The 20,038-nt window shown below is 40.7% G+C and overlaps 1 protein-coding gene across 1 annotated transcript in view; it reads right to left on the reverse strand.

Annotated features, from left to right (window-relative positions):
* Positions 1 to 20,038, reverse strand: part of LOC135469953 (protein draper-like) — a 31,715-nt gene continuing 11,677 nt past the window's right edge. Inside the window, exons 3-17 of the mRNA XM_064748614.1 lie at positions 19,898 to 20,035; positions 14,775 to 14,912; positions 14,287 to 14,436; positions 13,676 to 13,810; positions 12,803 to 12,940; positions 11,873 to 12,034; positions 11,013 to 11,203; positions 10,160 to 10,346; positions 7,763 to 7,873; positions 5,541 to 5,725; positions 4,906 to 5,019; positions 4,421 to 4,491; positions 3,747 to 3,884; positions 3,024 to 3,123; positions 1 to 1,783 (exon numbers count right to left, since the gene is read on the reverse strand). Coding sequence (XP_064604684.1) covers positions 1,712 to 1,783; positions 3,024 to 3,123; positions 3,747 to 3,884; positions 4,421 to 4,491; positions 4,906 to 5,019; positions 5,541 to 5,725; positions 7,763 to 7,873; positions 10,160 to 10,346; positions 11,013 to 11,203; positions 11,873 to 12,034; positions 12,803 to 12,940; positions 13,676 to 13,810; positions 14,287 to 14,436; positions 14,775 to 14,912; positions 19,898 to 20,035 — 2,030 coding nt within the window. The 3' untranslated portion in view covers positions 1 to 1,711. The remainder of the gene's footprint in view (positions 1,784 to 3,023; positions 3,124 to 3,746; positions 3,885 to 4,420; positions 4,492 to 4,905; positions 5,020 to 5,540; positions 5,726 to 7,762; positions 7,874 to 10,159; positions 10,347 to 11,012; positions 11,204 to 11,872; positions 12,035 to 12,802; positions 12,941 to 13,675; positions 13,811 to 14,286; positions 14,437 to 14,774; positions 14,913 to 19,897; positions 20,036 to 20,038) is intronic.

A 20,038-nucleotide genomic window follows, 5' to 3' on the forward strand; every position in this document is an offset into this window, starting at 1 on the left:
GATGGTCCAGTGCATTGGTGTACTACAACAAGGACAAAAGTTTTGTGTGTGATGGTCCAGTGCATTGGCGTGATACAACAGGGACAAAAGTTTTGCCTGTGATGGCCCAGTGCATTGGCGTGATACAACAAGAACAAAAGTTTTGCCTGTGATGGTCCAGTGCATTGGCGTGCTACAACAGGGACAAAAGTTCTGCCTGTGATGGTCCAGTGCATTGGCGTGATACAACAAGAACAAAAGTTTTGCCTGTGATGATCCAGTGCATTGGCATGTTGTATTGCCTGTATTGCGCTGATGGTTCTTGAGTGTCCCGATAAGCCCGTGTAGTTATGTCACAACTTACTCCTAGTGTCCAGATAAGTCCGTGTATTAATGCCACAACTTACTCCGAGTGTCAAGATAAGCCCGTGTATTTACGTCACAGCTTACTCCAAGTGTCCAGATAAGCCCATGTATTTATGTCACAGCTTACTCCAAGTGTCCTGATAAGCCTGTGTATTTATGTCACTGCTTACTCCAAGTATCCAGATAAGCCCGTGTATTTATGCCTCAGCTTACTCCGAGTGTCCAGATAAGCCCGTGTATTTATGTCACAGCTTACTCCAAGTGTCCAGATAAGCCCGTGTGTTTATGCCAAAGCTTACTTCAAGTGTCCAGATAAGCCCGTGTATTTATGTCACAGCTTACTCCAAGTGTCCAGATAAGCCCGTGTGTTTAAGTCACAGCTTACTCCAAGTGTCCTGATAAGCCTGTGTATTTATGTCACTGCTTACTCCAAGTATCCAGATAAGCCCGTGTATTTATGCCTCAGCTTACTCCGAGTGTCCAGATAAGCCCGTGTATTTATGTCACAGCTTACTCCAAGTGTCCAGATAAGCCCGTGTGTTTATGCCAAAGCTTACTTCAAGTGTCCAGATAAGCCCGTGTATTTATGTCACAGCTTACTCCAAGTGTCCAGATAAGCCCGTGTGTTTATGTCACAGCTTACTCCAAGTGTCCAGATAAGCCCGTGTAGTTATGTCACAGCTTACTCCAAGAGTGCAGATCAGGCCTTTTATTTATGTCACAGTTTATTCCAAGTGTCCAGATAAGCCCGTTTATTTATGTCACAGCTTAATCCAAGTGTCCAGATAAGCCCGTGTAGTTATGTCACAGCTTACTCCAAGAGTGCAGATCAGGCCTTTTATTTATGTCACAGTTTATTCCAAGTGTCCAGATAAGCCCATGTATTTATGTCACAGCTTAATCCAAGTGTCCAGATAAGCCCGTGTATTTATGTCACAGCTTACTCCAAGTGTCCAGATAAGCTTATTTATGTCACAGCTTACTCCAAGTGCACAGATAAGCCCGTGTATTTACACAGCTTACTCCAAGTGTCCAGATAAGCCCGTGTGTTTATGCCAAAGCTTACTTCAAGTGTCCAGATAAGCCCCGTTTATTTATGTCAGAGCTTACTCCAGGCGCACAGATAAGCCCGTGTGTTTATGTCCCAGTTTACTCCGAGTGTCTGTTATCTGTCAGTATTTATTATCTGTCGTTGAAAACGTCTTCGACCACAATGTCATGAAATATGAATAGCCTGACGCATTGTTTAATTCGAAAACACTGATGACCTTGCTGGCGCTGGTCACATCCATTAACATTAACATTACCAGTGAATTGGTTCACAGTGAACAAGGCGATCAGACCCACTGGTGGCTTTCCTCGTCGTTCAGTTATCATCCTTTTCCATTTCAATCTCAGCAAATCGGTAGTCGTCTTCCCGATGAAGATTCATATACACCTGTAAATATTGAAAATAACATTTTGTAGTTAAAACGAAACATGGAGCAATTAGAAGTGAGATCCTATAATGTCAGCTTATATAACACTTTCGGCATATAAGTGTAAGTATCAATCACAAAACATAGGATGTCCAAAACCCTTGCAGCTGTGATTTCAATTTTGGTTTCTTCTCATCTGATGTCACTGTTTTCTGCGTCGTGTACATGCCGCAAGTAAACTATAATATTGTTATATTGATTTGTGTATGGTGTACCAGGCCGTGCTGAGTAAAGAACTTTAATTACTTGACGGATGTTACCTATGTCGATGAACAGAACCAAACGAAATTCCTCACCCTTCCACAAGTTCATTTTAAGAGCCCTTCTGACGAATAGCTGCAGTCGAATCAGTAGCGGCTGCTGGACACGCCCACTTGATCTTGTTGGCCAATGACCTATAGTACTCAGTTATTGCTATAGTACTGAAGTAGTCAGAGACATTCTGTAGTATTACATGTCTTGCTTGTTAACCATGTGGACAATTTTACATATGCATCGTCATCATCGAATTCACCAACATCGAGTAAGTTAACAAACAGAAGGCCCTTAAAAGTTGCCAAAGTCCACAATACAACAAAACAGCCACAATTTTGTTGATAATGGACAAACGGCACAAAAGTAGAATTTAGTGTGTAACTGCTCAAGATGACGCCATGCACCAAGTCTTTTAATTCAATTTGATCACCTCTCCTGAGAACTATTACAGTTGAAAAACTTTACAAAAACGGCCATAATTTTGTTGAAAAATGGACGAAACTGTCTAAAGCCAACAGAGGACTAATACTCTTTACCGAGTGAGTCTGAGTACGATTGTGTACTACTGTTTTTTTTTTGTGCAAAGCGAGAGATTGAAGACATAGCCCTATTAACACAGACCGATTTTATATCAATGCCAGTCTTGTTAAACCTATAAACATGAAATGCTTACTGCGATCCCAAGTGTTATATTCTCTTGATGTGATATGTATTATATTTATTTGATTGGTGTTCTTTCACTTATACGACGGCGGCCAGCAATATGGTGAGAGAGGAAACCGGGCAGAACCCGGAGGAAACCCGGGGTCGCTGGCAGACCTTCCCACGTAGATACGTATTACATGATATGATTTGTGTAGTTTTAACTCCATCGCAATATGAAGCAGAGAACAGCAAATGAGTTACACAGTTTGGACAACTATGCTGGCATTATATGGCACGCACCTGCCGATCCTCCATCATTTGTTCAAGCCGCGTACATAGCTCTGAGAAGGTAGGTCTGTCTTCTGGTACCTCCATCCAGCACTGGTACATCAACTCGTACCTAGTCAGGAAACAGAAATAACTAGAATCTGTGTCCTATCTGGTTGATAAGATATTACAACCTGCCTTCAGGGAAACATTGATGTTTTTGTTTCCCTTCTTAAGACCGTAACGACAGAAACGTACGGTTTCGTATCTTTAGTGCTGATCGAACCAATAAAGCATTAATCCGAGGACACAATAGCTCCCTCTAGTCAAAGTGTTCAAATATTATAACAGTACAGATTTTTAAGTATCTAGTGAGATTCCACTGGGCAGAGAAGCCGAGATTCCAGTGCATATGAAGGACCTGACTGAGGCCAGAGGTGAGCTTGACAAAACAGTGCATTGACAAAAAGTATACTACCAAATTAAGCAATGACACCTCTAAATTCATTCTGTGTGGCATTTGGTACGACCACAAGAATGGCGCATTTGATAAAAACAAACCTGTACTGTCTGTATAACAGGTCTGTCTTTCCTGATACATGTATATTCATATCATCAGCGGCATTTTCTCAGGAAATCTAACGAAAACTGTACGTGTATTAACGTGTGAAATATTCCATAAAGGTCCATAAATACGCAAATTCTCTTTTACAAGAACAAAGACAAGATTTTAGAGTTGTATGTTTCTATACTTACAGCGCGTTGTCACATCCGGGTGGTTTGGGTAGTCTGTAACCATCTAGTAACATGTCATACAACTGTTTTGACTCTATATCCGCGTACGGGGTTCCACCCAATGTGGCCACCTCCCACAGTAACACACCAAACGCCCACCTGAACAACAAACCAACAACACAATAAACAGTTCATGTCCTTCTCCAGTGGCATTGTTATCATAACATGATAAAGCAATTTTTGACTTTCTATTTAAAGGTAAAACATCAACCAGAAGTCGGCTGCGACTGGCAGGCAAGAAAAAGTCATACATCTTAATCTTAATTAATACACCAGTAAAGTCTTTAATCCAGAAAGCATACGGGGCACGTATGCATATGGGTGTGTTTAGCAACGTTGATATGTGGCACACCGACTACTTCATATAGACATTGGACAAGTTGCTAAGGCGGGCGACTATATGAGAACTTGACCTGAAAAACAGTCGGCCCGTAAGTTTTTTCTGCATACACAATGGGCATCCCACTTGACTGCTTTACACTAAGTGTTAGCTATATGGCCTGGAAATAAGCAAATGTAGTGGAAATTGTTTATTGGTAAGTTTGGTATGGATATCAGCCATTCTAGAGAATCACATCAAACGGGACTTGAGAGGGATAGAAGTAGATTAATGTTACACAACCCAAACTACTCACACGTCACTCTGTGGGGTATACGTGCTCCGGAAGAGAGACTCCAGCGCCATCCAGCGGACCGGAACTCGAGTCTGCAATTAGACGACAAGTCTTAGAAAACCCTAAAACAATGTTTAATGGGGTTGTTCTGGGTGGGTAGTGATATACGGACGCACATCATTCGCACAAATTTACACAGTTTGATGAACATTGATGCACTTTGGATGATTCACTTTCTGGGTGGAACTTGATGTTTGAACCTTTGACCTTGGATAAACCGGAGGACGACCTTAGATTTAAAGCAATGCTGAAACCAAGCGAATGAAATCACAGTCAAGAACATACAAATCCGAACATACGTCCGAACAAGTCCGAACATACGTTTTACAGAGACATTAAACTATTATACCTTACCACCTAGTCAGTTAAAAAAAGTAGGTGTTCATCGGCCGTCATTGCAGCCATCAAAGCAGCCGTTGTACGGGTTTATGTGTAGGCAAACTTACGTTCGTAGACTTGATGTAAGTGTCGTCATTCTTTGACAACCCAAAATCCGCCACTTTCGCCGTCAGGTAGTTATCAAGAAGGATGTTTCTGGCGGCAACATCCCGGTGAATAATCTACAAATATTACCGGTGTTTTAAATGTAGACACCTGGGACATTAGATCTTGCATGTAAAGTCAAATTGTTAATGCCATAATAGTGCCAATAGAACTTGGTATTCACTCTTGATGGACAATCTGATCTGATGTATCAGTGGGTTTAGGAAACCACAGGTCCATTATGTTACGGTTCCATCCTGTACTACTTCTAACCTGATCTGCTGTTTTGGTAGATTTAGGAATGTGTTTACAAACCTAGAACACCACGCATATTGACCGTGCTGTATTGACCGTGATTTACTGACTGTTAGCTACACTACATAACTCATAGTGAACAGATGTTCCTAGAATGTATGTATGTATTGACATTAAAGTTTTAAATCACACTTGATATGCTTTTAAGCTGAAAATCGTGCTGACGTCATCGATTGTGGATGGCTAGGCACCACTTGTCACTTTGTCGTCGCTGGATTGCCTTAACTTACACTACCATGCCTTTCTCTGTATTTATAATTGTGTTTTGAGATGACTGTCTTACCTGCTTAAAGCCCAAATGCTTCAGCCCCCTGGCGGCGTCCAGTCCAAATCCCAGAAGCTTGGTCTGGGTAAGGGAGGTAACTGATGCCAGATTGCTGTAGGTAGTAGGGCCGCTCGACCGGCTTTTTCTCAGGAAGGTTCTTAAGTCACCATTGGAGGCAAATTCCAGGGAGACATAAAGGGTCTCTAAAACACATACATTAATCATACACAATGTGTCAGTATGGGTATGTTGACTTCAGCTGTATAGTTTACTGATTTTTACAGCATCTTTTAAGGACACTGAAGGTCATTGTGGAAATCGGGTGATTATTAGAATGATTTAGACACCTGATGAATTACCTGGTGACATAAACTGGATAAAACACCTGATGGATTATCTGATGACATAAAATGGATCAGACACCTGATGAATTATCGGGTGATAAGATTATCTGTTGACATAAACTGGATAGGACACCTGATGGATTAACTGGTGACACAAACTGGATAGGACACCTGATGGATTATCTGGTGACATAAACTGGATAGGACACCTGATGAATTATCTGGTGACATAAACTGGATAGGACACCTGATGGATTATCTGGTGACATAAACTGGATAGGACACCTGATGAATTATCTGGTGTCATAAACTGGATAAGACACCTGATTGATTATCTGGTGACATAAACTGGATAGGACACCTGATGAATTATCTGGTGACCTAAACTGGATAGGACACCTGATGGATTATCTGGTGACACAAACTGGATAGGACACCTGATGGATTATCTGGTGACATAAACTGGATAGGACACCTGGTGAATTATCTGGTGACATAAACTGGATAGGACACCTGATGGATTATCTGGTGACATAAACTGGACAGGACACCTGATGAATAATCTGGTGACATAAACTGGATAGGACACCTGATGGATTATCTGGTGACATAAACTGGACAGGACACCTGATGGATTATCTGGTGACATAAACTCAATAGGACACCTGATGAATTATCTGGTGACATTAACGCAGAGAATCTGCTACGTGTATACAACATAGGCGTTTCATGAGAAAGGTAACAGTAGCACAGCTAAATGAATAACAGCTATAAATATAGTACAGCTTGTTTGTGGAGGAGCACGTCATGCTACTTCCTAACACATTTAGACAGTTAGATGGCATATTCTTTGTCGCATAGCTGGATAGGGAATGGGGACAAAGGACCGGCACAAATTGAACTTAGTAACAAGAAGACAGTGGAAAACAACAGCTGTTGAGTTGTGTGAAAGAACAAATATAAAACCTGGACATATGTAAGGCACAAGCGTTGATGGCACTCTGTGGGGTCGTTTGCAGTAACTGAGAGGGTTCATTATAGGCTAGTAAGTGAGGTGTAGATATCAGATATCACAGTGTCACACCAGATGAAGTGAAGTGCAAAGTGGGCATTCAGTCTGACAACAAGTAGAACAAATTCATTTTGACCTATTTCTTAGGCCCAGATATGGTGCATTATTCGTCTTCAATTTACGACGTTGGCAAAAAACTTCTCGTGAAATCATACTGTGCAAATCTGGATGTATGGGTATCATGACAGATTTGAAATTAGTTCTGACTAAAAAACGTTTTGATTAATGACATGTTTGACCGAGACTATATGCATAACCTACAGTAACATGGTCCACTTTCATAAGCGTCATGGTCGAGTCCATTTTCTCATAACCTTTATGTTAATGGTACAGTCCTGGCTACCACGCTTCCAAGCGATGTAATTGGGTTCGAGAAAAAAGAATTTACAGTGAGTGAAATCTGTGAAATTTTTTTTCAGAAGCTAACTCCTGAATTAAACTGACTAAACAACTTGATCTGGTAAGTAGCATTAGGGCTGACCTATTGAATAGTGAGTTGAAAGTGGTTGGCATAAACTTGTTCCAAGCGTTACCTACAGAAACTTGAAAGTAAGAATAAAACTGTTTCCGTTTCTCAGTGTCACCGATGGTTGTGTACTTGAGTTAAAGGTGCTTTTGGATGTCATCCCAGTTCGACAAGACGTCAGATTACGATATATTTGGAAGAGTGCCATCAACAAAGTGTCAACATCAAGATATTTAGTCATAACGTGGGGTATTTTCATGAACTTCAACTGAACTTCTGCCAAACCTCTCTGAACAAATTGGACTACTGGGATTCGGACAACAATAAAAGAGTACACTGTGATTGGCTAAATACTTACCGCCCACGTGACAATAACCGACCAAACAGATGACGTTTGGGTGACAACCAATCGATTTCAATATCTTCAGCTCATTCATAAAGTCGTCTTTATCTTTCTGTGAAGCATTTTCTGTGAATAAGAAATTCATGAGATTTGTCATAATTTCTGACTAATGCCGTTGGTGAGCTTGAAAAGTACACATTTTACTGAGTGGCATAAACTCTGAGCCACGCAATATGTCCATAGATACCACTTTGTTCACAGTAGCTAGCCACGCAATATGTCCATAGATACCACTTTGTTCACAGCAGCTAGCCACGCAATATGTCCATAGATACCACTTTGTTCACAGCAGCTAGCCACGCAATATGTCCATAGATACCACTTTGTTGACAGCAGCTAGCCACGCAATATGTTCATAGATACCACTTTGTTCACAGCAGCTTATTAACATCCAAATAGTGAACCCATATTCTTAGACAAAATATTAAAACAGCTGGTGTTACACAGGTATACGTCTTCAACACTAGAACCTCAAGAGCCACTGGTCTCTTTCAAAAGGATGCTCGGAAGCAAGTATTAGAACACTAAAAAGTCAGGAACCAATAGTTTGTAAATATCGAAATATAGCTTCAAAAAATACTTGTAAGTTTCCTACTTTGATTCACTTGTGTGTGTGACGCAGTCGGGACAATTTGTATGTTCGTGTCTACCCTCTGTTATGATGTATGTTTGTGTGTGTGACGCAGTCGGGACAATTTGTATGTTCGTGTCTACAATCTGTTACGATGTGTGTTTGTGTGTGTGACGCAGTCGGGACAATTTGTATGTTCGTGTCTACAGTCTGTTACGATGTATGTTTGTGTGTGTGACGCAGTCGGGACAATTTGTATGTTCGTGTCTACAGTCTGTTATGATGTATGTTTGTGTGTGACGCAGTCGGGACAATTTGTATGTTCGTGTCTACAGTCTGTTATGATGTATGTTTGTGTGTGTGACGCAGTCGGGACAATTTGTATGTTCGTGTCTACCCTCTGTTATGATGTATGTTTGTGTGTGTGACGCAGTCGGGACAATTTGTATGTTCGTGTCTACAGTCTGTTATGATGTATGTTTGTGTGTGTGACGCAGTCGGGACAATTTGTATGTTCGTGTCTACCCTCTGTTATGATGTATGTTTGTGTGTGTGACGCAGTCGGGACAATTTGTATGTTCGTGTCTACAATCTGTTACGATGTATGTTTGTGTGTGTGACGCAGTCGGAACAATTTGTATGTTCGTGTCTACAATCTGTTACGATGTATGTTTGTGCGTGTGACGCAGTCGGGACAATTTGTATGTTCGTGTCTACCCTCTGTTATGATGTATGTTTCTGTGTTTAACGCAATCACCATGGGTTTGACAGTTTGTATGCTCGTGTCTACAGCCTGTTATGATGTATGTTTGTGTGTGTGTGATGAAGTCAGGGTGGGTTTGACAGTTTGTATGTTCGTGTCTACAATCTGTTACGATGTATGTTTGTGTGTGTGATGCAGTCAGGATGGGTTTGACCATTTGCATGCTCGTGTCTACAGTCTGTTACGATGTATGTTTGTGTGTGTGATGCAGTCAGGATGGGTTTGACCATTTGCATGCTCGTGTCTACAGTCTGTTACGATATATGTTTGTGTGTGTGATGCAGTCAGGATGGTTTGACAATTTGCATGCTCGTGTCTACAGTCTGTTACGATATATGTTTGTGTGTGTGATGAAGTCAGGATGGGTTTGACAGTTTGTACGCTCGTGTCTACAATCTGTTACGATGTATCTGTGTGTGATGCAGTCAGGATGGGTTGGACAATGCACTGGGATATATTCTCTTATAAGATATATCCCTGGATTTATCCAGGGTCAATCCTGTGTCGAGTCACACCTAAGACTTCAAAAGAGGAAGTTGCAGCTTCCTCGCTTGGCATTCAGCATGAAGGGGATAGTGCAATGACTGGTTGACCCGTATCAGTATAATGGCTCGGATGGGCGGCTTACTTGCCTTTGGTAAGGCGTCTCAGTGAAGCAGCACTAGAGAAAAGGGCGGTGGAAATATGTCCTGCAGCAAGGAGGCACATCACATGTATTCTGAGGATTTCTTCGTCGTCTTATGACCGAAAAATTGTTAAGTACGACGTTAAATCCCAAGCACTCACTCACTTATAAGATATAGCATCTAATAAATAAAACGAAGAAAGAAAAGTTTTTAGCAGGTAAAAGCCCTATAAAACATTATAAATGAAAGTTTTTTTCTTTCATAAGTGTGCACATCCGGAAAGGAAAGGAATTACAATCATTTACAGAAGTTTGTATTTTATTTCCATGTCACTGCATATATTACGTTCCTTGACTAGCTTTAATTTGTACAGTATTATTAACTGGTTTTACCTCTCAGAGATTTCACAGCAACTTGAACTTTTTTCCCTTCTTTGATGACGTATCCTTTCCGGACTTTGCCGAACTGCCCATTGCCGAGCATCTCGCGCGTGATTTTAAATCGGGATCTGTCAAGTTCCCACAGAATGTTGTGAAGTGGTTCGTACACATGCGGAGCTTCGTCCACTGTCGACTGAGACTGAAGGGAAATAAAGAAAGTTGAAGCGCTTCGTACACATGAGGAGCCTCATGCACAGTGGACTGAGACTGAAGCGAAAATAACGAAAACTGAACCAGTTCGTACACGTCTGGAGCCTCATGCACTGTCGGCTAAGACAGAAGCAAAAACAGATCATTTGCAGAACAATTGCACTTTATATCCAGACGCCTTTGGTTAGGCCCATTACATGTCTCCATATGTAGACTGACCTCCTTGGTCTGCTTTTCAAAGTGAGATTTAACTGCACTAAGATTCCTACACAGCGGTATTAGTCGTTAGACTGTGCAGTTATTAAGTCACTGACAAGGCTATGGATTTCAGGTGAACTACCACGCCGTCTTTGACGCGGAAAACACATTGCCCATCAGAAATGAATGGGATGTTTGTTCAAGAAATAGATAATTTGCTTAAATCCGAATATCATTTGCTGAGTGCTCTTCATGACTAGGATAAATTCTTAGATAATTGAACCATTATGAACTCAGAAATGTAAAACTTAAGCTTCCAGAGGAATTTTTTTATGTGTGAATGCTGGTATCCTTCACACAAGTTTAGACAAGGGATTTTTCTCTCTGACACAAATTCAAACATTTTGACAGCTGCCAAAAGCTGGTAGGAAATAGTCACGTGAGGATAGATATTTACATTTCCAGAGTCGCACAACACCATCGGGTCTCGGATTTTTCTGTTGCGTAATGGCCGCACGTGTAGATGGTAAATTGCTATGGTTACCAACCCAGCGACCAATACAAGAACAGCGACTGTCAGGAGGGGAATCACAAAACTCGGATTTGAATCAGATCTGACCACGTTGACCGGAGTCCGCACCGTAACCACTGCTTAAAGGAAATACAACGGATACAATCATTCAAATCACAAAACTTCATCAGCGACATTGTGTTCTATGTCAAATATCATGTCAAAAGAATGAGTATCACAATACATCCAAATATGCAGAAAAGATTATACTGATGCAGAAAAGGAATGAGATTTTGATATACTCTACTTTCAATCAAGGCGATGGACGCGCAGTCGAGATGCTTCTCTTACCATCGCTTGGAAGGGGCGACAAACAGGGCCGCCGACAAGACATTTTCGAGATTCCCTGGTCTGCGTTCATTTCTGGTATTAAATGGCATTAACCAATCGAATACCCGCAATGAGCCGTTCAAGTGGCCTTACATGAATCTCCTCTTTACGTCAAAAGGAAAAAAAGAGACACCATTACTCAGCTGTTTCTATTACGTTGTTTCCATTACGCTGTTTCCAATACGTTGTGTTGATACTGTCGACTTTATGTTCTCGTACTTGCAACATACATCAACACGGTATTAGTTGACACCGATACACCCCGAGCTCAAGGCTCGGGAATGAACTTTAACAAACGTATATTAACAATCATCGTACCAACCAGGTCCCTCACCACCAACATCTCCAAGCAATCCCCCCACCCCGCTCCACCCCCCTTGCCCCTCCGCTCCGCCCCCGCTGAATCTTGACCATACCTGACTGCTGCGGATCCAGCTCCCTCTCGCTGCAGTACTCTGACACCCAGCCTTCCCGGCACCCCCCGGGACACAGCCCTGTCCGACGATCACACGTGGTTCCGTACTCACAGTTCCCACACCGGTGCTGGCATCCCTCACCATAATAGTCCTCCTGACATTCTGAACACCAGAAAATTGTTAATGTTAAATCATTAAAATTTGATTCAATGGAATTTAATTCAATAAATTTTATTCAAAGAAATTTTATTCAATTAAATTAGGCCTCAGTGAAAATGGATTGTGAAAATTTGTAGACGCACCTTTATCACAGAACAGTTTGTATGGGAACATTTGGCCTCATCAAGTAATATAAAATAGCTTTCTCACTGAGTTACATGTATGTTCTTTTATCAAAGAAGGCTTCCATCCAAATCAGTCGATATCTTAAACAGGTTGCAGATGCGCAATTCGACCAATTTGCCACCGAACTGAAGAGTGGAGTAGCACCGATTGAATAATACTGCCACACAGAGATAATAGGTTGTTGATACACTATAAATTTCTGTACTACTATTTTTCATCCATGTAAAATATATCAGAATTTGATCTGTTTTGAATAGAACTGAGCACTGTTTGCCCAGTGTTACTCCACCTCCCCCCCCCCCTTTCCCCACCACGGCAGGTTACCTAGGTAAGGAAATGCTATGACATCACTTCCAGCAACCACAGTTCAAAAAGATGGTGGTCGTGGTAGGATGATTTTTTGATATGTTGTAGAGAAAAGTGCAAGCTGCATGTTGGTGTATGGCATGGTAACACGCGAAAGTTAGGAGATATTTTTGAGGTTGAAGTTGACAAAATGTTTACTACATCAATAGTAACAAAAATCAATGTGCTTGTGTGACCTATAGATGTAGGTGACAGCCATATTTGATAGGCGTTCCGTACCTTTATCACAAAAGACTCCATACCAGCCTGCAGCGCATCCCTGTAGACAGACTCCGTTGATCTGCTCACATGACGTCCCCTCGACACAGTGACCGCACGAATGGCTACAGTTCACCCCGTACGTACCACGATCGCACTCTGCAGGAAATAAAACCAGAGAGTCAAGTAGTTAAACACTGACTACATATGGGATACCATTTCTACAGCAATGGCGACTCGGGTCCAAGTTGGATTGCATTTTGTTCTCTTGGAGTGAATGAGTGACATGGAACCAATTTGCCCACAAAACGTCATCACAAAAGCAGAAACGACGAAATGAATCTACAGCTTGGACCCCAATTACTTTAGGAGGAGAAAATTTCCCATTATTACTTCCTCGCTCTGGAGAGCCCAATCTAACTCCAGTCATTCTAAGTACTAATTTGAGAGAGGTTTTGGCCTTGCATTTTGGCAATTTTGCCACTTGGTGAGTGCCTGTGTTGGTAGATTTTGTGTGAAACTTGTGATGTTGTCAAGATGGCATCTCTAGACTCCTATTGTGCTTGACAGGCCGTTGGCAATGGTATCTAACTTCATTAACCTGTCAAGTGTTTGCATAATTAATCATTTTATAGATAATTAATGATTACATACTTTTGATATGTGTTGAAACATACGGTTACAAAGCTCATACAATGATGTTTCCTGAGAGTAAAAAAGAGGAAGAAAGTTATATAAATTTAAAGTATAGGCTAGGTTCACTATAACAAAGAGACAGTTATATCGAGTTACTGTTCGTTCAATTTGCGCATAGTTCTTATATCAAGCCTATCATTCAATTACTGTATCATTTCATGTTATGGACATTTCTTTAACCAAGGCCAATAAACGTACGTATTTTGCACTTGGCACCCATCCAGCCCGGTGCACAACCGTGAGGACATTCTCCAGTCACGTGATCACAGCTGCCATTCTTGCAATTCCCACACTTCGTGGCGCATCCGGTACCAAAGAAGCCAGTTGCACAAGCTGTGGACAGAGAAAGACGTGTGAAGCGAAAGAAAAATGAAGTTTGGTCAAGATGACTGTTTGAGGGATAAAATTTCCCAGTGTAGAAGTGGGTATAGACAGCCAGGTGACAATCATTACGGAGCATAAAGCGAGTTTCGTGCACAGACTCTCTGTTGATCATGTGCAAGGCTTTTGTTTATTTTGCTACATGTGACAGTAATCTGTGTCATTCCCATGCAATTCTCATCCATTAAACAGCAACTTGTTTTCCAAATGAAAAGAATACCTGCGTGTCAGAGTGGAGAGTTCTATTTAACAGACGACAAGGAATGCAGACAGAACTCTCGTGGGGAAATACTTGAGTAAACAGACTGAAATCGGGGCATGTTCGAAAGTGAACTAACTCTATACTTATTTAAGCTTTAGGTAATATTTATCCAAAACATAACCAAAAATACACATGAGTTTTACTTCAGTATTGTTATGTATCTTACTCTGTTCGCATTTTAGCCCTCGCCAACCGGGCAGGCACCCCAGAATGCATTTGCCGGTCACGTGATCGCACGTGTCATTCTGACTGATGACATCATCACAGTTTTTGCATGATAACATACAATCCACTCCATACTTTCCTTCAGGACATTCTGAAAGTACAAAATTGACGTTTTTGGAAATAAAATACCAAAAGCCTCCTATTGTCAATTATCCAAATTGGTGGAACTTGGTGAGTACGCGGACACACAATACGGAAAGTAACGTATAATTATTTGTATAATTATTCATACGGCAATTGTCAGCTTTACCCGATGAAACTCACAATTTCTTAAAGTAATTTCAAATCCCAGTGTTTGATCTAACCCAGAGCTGGCCACTGTAACTAGGCCATTCATTTCCTGAAGAGGGTGAAAAAAGAGTCAAGAGTATTCTTCAGTTTGAAAACAAAAATGACAAATTTCTGAATAAAGGGATCGAACTCACTCACCTTGATCACACTTCTGGCCATGGTAGCCCGGGTCACATCCGCCTACACACCCACCGGTGGCCTGGTTACAGGGCTTACCGCCTTTACACCTCCCACAGTCCTCTTCACAGTTCACCCCATACTTGTACTTCGGGCAAACTGAGGGATGAAAGATTCATCAGTCCGTTATTAATATATGCGGAGTTTAATTATTATGCCTGTGATATAAGTACAGTTATCATCACTAATCAGCATTTGTCAAGTACCTCCTCAGATAGAACACACAAACAAGGATAATATGAATCGAAGGAAATGTAAGTGTGTATATCCAGGCATCCATGCGGTGCAGCCAGTAATAGATCAGGTTATAGGCTAATTAGCTTCATCAGCTAAGGGATAGGCCGGAACTCGCTGATAGCAGCAGTTCTGCTGAAAAGGGGATTTAATGGCAGGTCACGATAGCTAACACGGAAGGATGAAACTGCAGTGATTAGTATTTCTTACTTTCCTTCATAATGACATCCAATCAGCGACCTAGGCATGCAGTAACAACTGCCTTCCTTTCTGCAACACATTACTTGTATAACCCGATAACTCAAATCTTGATGGAGATTCACACATTACTTGTATAACCCGATAAGTCAAATCTTGATGGAGATTCACACATTACTTGTATAACCCGATAAGTCAAATCTTGATGGAGATTCACACATTACTTGTATAACCTGATAACTCAAATCTTGATGGAGATTCACACATTACTTGTATAACCTGATAACTCAAATCTTGATGGAGATTCACTCATTACTTGTATAACCCGATCAGTCAAATCTTGATGGAGATTCACACATTACTTGTATAACCCGATAACTCAAATCTTGATGGAGATTCACTCATTACTTGTATAACCCGATCAGTCAAATCTTGATGGAGATTCACACATTACTTGTATAACCCGATAACTCAAATCATGATGGAGATTCACTCATTACTTGTATAACCCGATCAGTCAAATCTTGATGGAGATTCACACATTACTTGTATAACCCGATAAGTCAAATCTTGATGGAGATTCACTCATTACTTGTATAATGCGATAAGTCAAATCTTGATGGAGATTCACTCATTACTTGTATAACCCGATAAGTCAAATCTTGATGGAGATTCACTCATTACTTGTATAACCCGATAAGTCAAATCTTGATGGAGATTCACTCATTACTTGTATAACCCGATAAGTCAAATCTTGATGGAGATTCACACATTACTTGTATAACCCGATAAGTCAAATCTTGATGGAGATTCACACATTACTTGTATAACCCGATAAGTCAAATCTTGATGGAGATTCACTCATTACTTGTATAATGCGATAAGTCAAATCTTGATGGAGATTCACTCATTACTTGTATAACCCGATAAGTCAAATCTTGATGGAGATTCACTCATTACTTGTATAACCCGATCAGTCAAATCTTGATGGAGATTCACACATTACTTGTATAACCTGATAACTCAAATCATGATGGAGATTCACTCATTACTTGTATAACCCGATCAGTCAAATCTTGATGGAGATTCACACATTACTTGTATAACCCGATAAGTCAAATCTTGATGGAGATTCACTCATTACTTGTATAATGCGATAAGTCAAATCTTGATGGAGATTCACTCATTACTTGTATAACCCGATCAGTCAAATCTTGATGGAGATTCACACATTACTTGTATAACCCGATAAGTCAAATCTTGATGGAGATTCACTCATTACTTGTATAACCCGATAAGTCAAATCTTGATGGTGATTTACCCATTACTTGTATAACCCGATAAGTCAAATCTTGATGGAGATTCACTCATTACTTGTATAACCCGATAAGTCAAATCTTGATGGAGATTCACTCATTACTTGTATAACCCGATAAGTCAAATCTTGATGGAGATTCACACATTACTTGTATAACCCGATAAGTCAAATCTTGATGGAGATTCACTCATTACTTGTATAACCCGATAAGTCAAATCTTGATGGAGATTCACTCATTACTTGTATAACCCGATAAGTCAAATCTTGATGGAGATTCACACATTACTTGTATAACCCGATAAGTCAAATCTTGATGGAGATTCACCCATTACTTGCATAACCCGATAAGTCAAATCTTGATCGAGATTAACGTTAACTTCATACCATGCATGATTTTAGATTTTTAAACACACTAGTTATAATATAATAATATTATTAACCGCGTTAAATTAAATTAAATCAAATTAAATTAAATTAAATTAAATTAAATAGTTCTTGGTGTTATTTAGATTCTAAAGCCGAAGATTTGCATTCAGATCCTCGACTTGATGGGTCGGGATTGTTGATAATCGTTGATGTAAACTAACACTTGAAACTGAACCTGAATAATTTGATGTGTCTTTAATTATTAATATTGGGGGCCTCCGTGGCTCAGTTGGTTAGCGCGCTAGCGCAGCGTAATGACCCAGGAGTCTCTCACCAATGCGGTCGCTGTGAGTTCAAGTCCAGGTCATGCTGGCTTCCTCTCCGGCCGTACGTGGGAAGGTCTTCAGCAACCTGCGGATGGTCGTGGGTTTCCCCCGAACTCTGCCCAGTTTCCTCCCACCATAATGCTGGCCGCCGTTGTACCCTACTTTACCCTAGTTTAGCTCTGTGAGCACTTGTATGAACAGAGCGCTCTTAAAAATTGAACTACGTCCAAGTGGCTGTTTGTCCCACGAGAGTTTCTGCTGGGTTTGTCTGCGTGAGATGTCTAGCTTTAAGGATTCACAACCCAATATGAGTCACTTCCGGCCATTCCGGAAAACTCACATTAATAACTGTTTGTGATGCTTAATTTTAATGGAGTATGGAAAATGGTTCAAGCCTTCGCATCATTATGGCAATGATTCAGAATAAATGATGGTTTGCGTCAGGTTCAACATAGTTATTAACACAACTGTGTGTCAAACAACTAGAACGAGTCCTTGGTCTAGAGCTGAGTCTCGGTAACGCATCACGCCGGAGTGTTCTGACTGAAGACGATTCTACTATACATTTTCTTGGAATCCTGATCAACTATTTTATAAAGCACATGATGCGTTTCTAGGGAACACAACGCTTCTAGCGTCATTTACAGAAAAGAGCACTTTAATAAAAGCCCATAAATATATGAAGTCACAGAATGAACAGAAAAGCTAAATGCTTTTACATGTCTCCACCAATATTACTTTGTTAGAAAGGAGAGGATATCTATCCTTTGCCATTGTTATCGCTGTGATTGTTTGCTTGATAAATGTGACCTTTATAAAACTTAGCATTATCAAACAAGTCACAGACAAGTCAACGACAATCCATCCACGATAACATCTTTGGAGAAATTCACCATGCACTGGTTTCGTGTTCTTTTTTATGCAGCGTACTTATGTCAGACGTGATTGTTTCACGTAATCGCTAGGAAGCAGTCGTCGATTGTATCACTGCGTTAGGAATAACCACATAAACGCTTCCTTCCTCTTCTCCTTACTGCCTAGTTTAACATTCAGCTAAGAGGGCGTAAGTTCTGAATTTGTCACTGGGTTCGTTTCGCAATGCGATTTTAGGACTTCAGTCTAAAATTGCAGTACAACTCTTCACTCTTCAGTTAAATATTTGCATCAAATCGCTAAACTCATTTTATGCTATAGGAATAATTTTGGCCAAGTTTGAGCAACAAGCGTCCAAAATGTTTTACTTTATATTTTGGACTTTATACCCGAAAATATCTTTGTGAAGGTCAAGGTCACTGGAGGAATGACTGTAACGTCACCGGAACCGTGTGAGAAGTAAACCCCAAGTCTTTCAAATGGCCAAATTTTTTAGGCTGAATCCAACCCAAAAACTGTTATCTGTTGTAAGTCATTAGATCTCGGTAGAAACCATCTTGGTGGTCTAAAACTTAGCTGTGTACGTGAGAGAAAGCAGGAGTTATCCGCACCATCAAAACCACAGAGTCACTGGATCCTAACCTGTCCCTATACCTACACAGCGCTCATGTCATCCTTAAATACGAGAAAATCTGATAGCTATAGCCGCCAGCTCCTTGAGTTTCTCTCATCCCGCAAGGTAATTTGGTTTATTGGCTCAGCTTAATTGACAGGATGTAAATACACACAGTTCATGGTTGTCGTAAAGTTTCTCTGTGAAGCGATATCACGTGTATCGGTTACGACAGCGACCGTGTCAAGTCCACGTAACACAAAGCTGGTTAGGTAAAGGCAGTAAAACCGTAACTCGTTACCAGATGCCTTGACTGACATGGTCCTATGTAGTATGGTTTTATCTCTACAACACAACGCGATATTTGTTGGCTTAGATAAAACAGGAGTTGTCTTACGACCAGCTTTGTATATCTTGTTACAAAGGTCGTAAATATTAATTTCGTTGTTGTAGTAAAAGACATCGAGAAGTAATTGCAAGTTACATGTAGGTATGGAGTTGAAAACATTGAAAATCATGTCGATACTAAATGTTAACAGATGGATGCAGATGAATAAAACCAGTTCAGTCCATCTTAGGCTGCTTCGCCTAACGTAACGCCTCTCCAAGTTGACGTCGTTGTGGTTATACGGCGTATCAGTTGATGACAATTTTACGGCTACCAATCATATCGCTGATAATACACGTAGTTAGCTCTGATATATGGGAAGGGAAAGTGGAGAATTGCCCACATTATTACCCGCCTACATAGATGAAGGTTTATATTTAAGGCGCATGGTCAACGTGTTTTTAATTACAGCTGGATAACGTTTCGCTTCACTAAAACCTTTTTATGACTCAAGATATATAGCTCACTCCAAAAGCATATATTCAAAACCAGTATTAACAAACAGTAGGTTTGATTTGTTGAATACTGTTCAACAGTATTTGGCTGCTCTTCGGAAGAAAATCCTTTGCAACCGTACGTTTTACAAAACTGTCGGCAACGCAACGCCATGAGCATTCACCATCGTGACATATCTTTTCATGGTATGTTTGTACACCAGGTGAACGTCACGACTCCTTCGCACCAACATCCTACAACAGTTGTTCATTTTATTTAGCACTTTAAAATCCCTCTTCATAAACATCAAAGTTCACAAGATCAAGTGCTCACCTTTGTCGCATTTAGGCCCGGTCCAACCAGCCACACATCCGTTGTGACAGAGCCCCCTGGCGGCATCACATGGCTCATCCAAGGCGCAATGGCCGCAGGCATGTATACAGTTATGGCCGTATCGAAATTTGCTGCACTCTG

Source organism: Liolophura sinensis, chromosome 7, assembly GCF_032854445.1.
Source record: "Liolophura sinensis isolate JHLJ2023 chromosome 7, CUHK_Ljap_v2, whole genome shotgun sequence".
Lineage (NCBI taxonomy): Eukaryota > Metazoa > Mollusca > Polyplacophora > Chitonida > Chitonidae > Liolophura > Liolophura sinensis.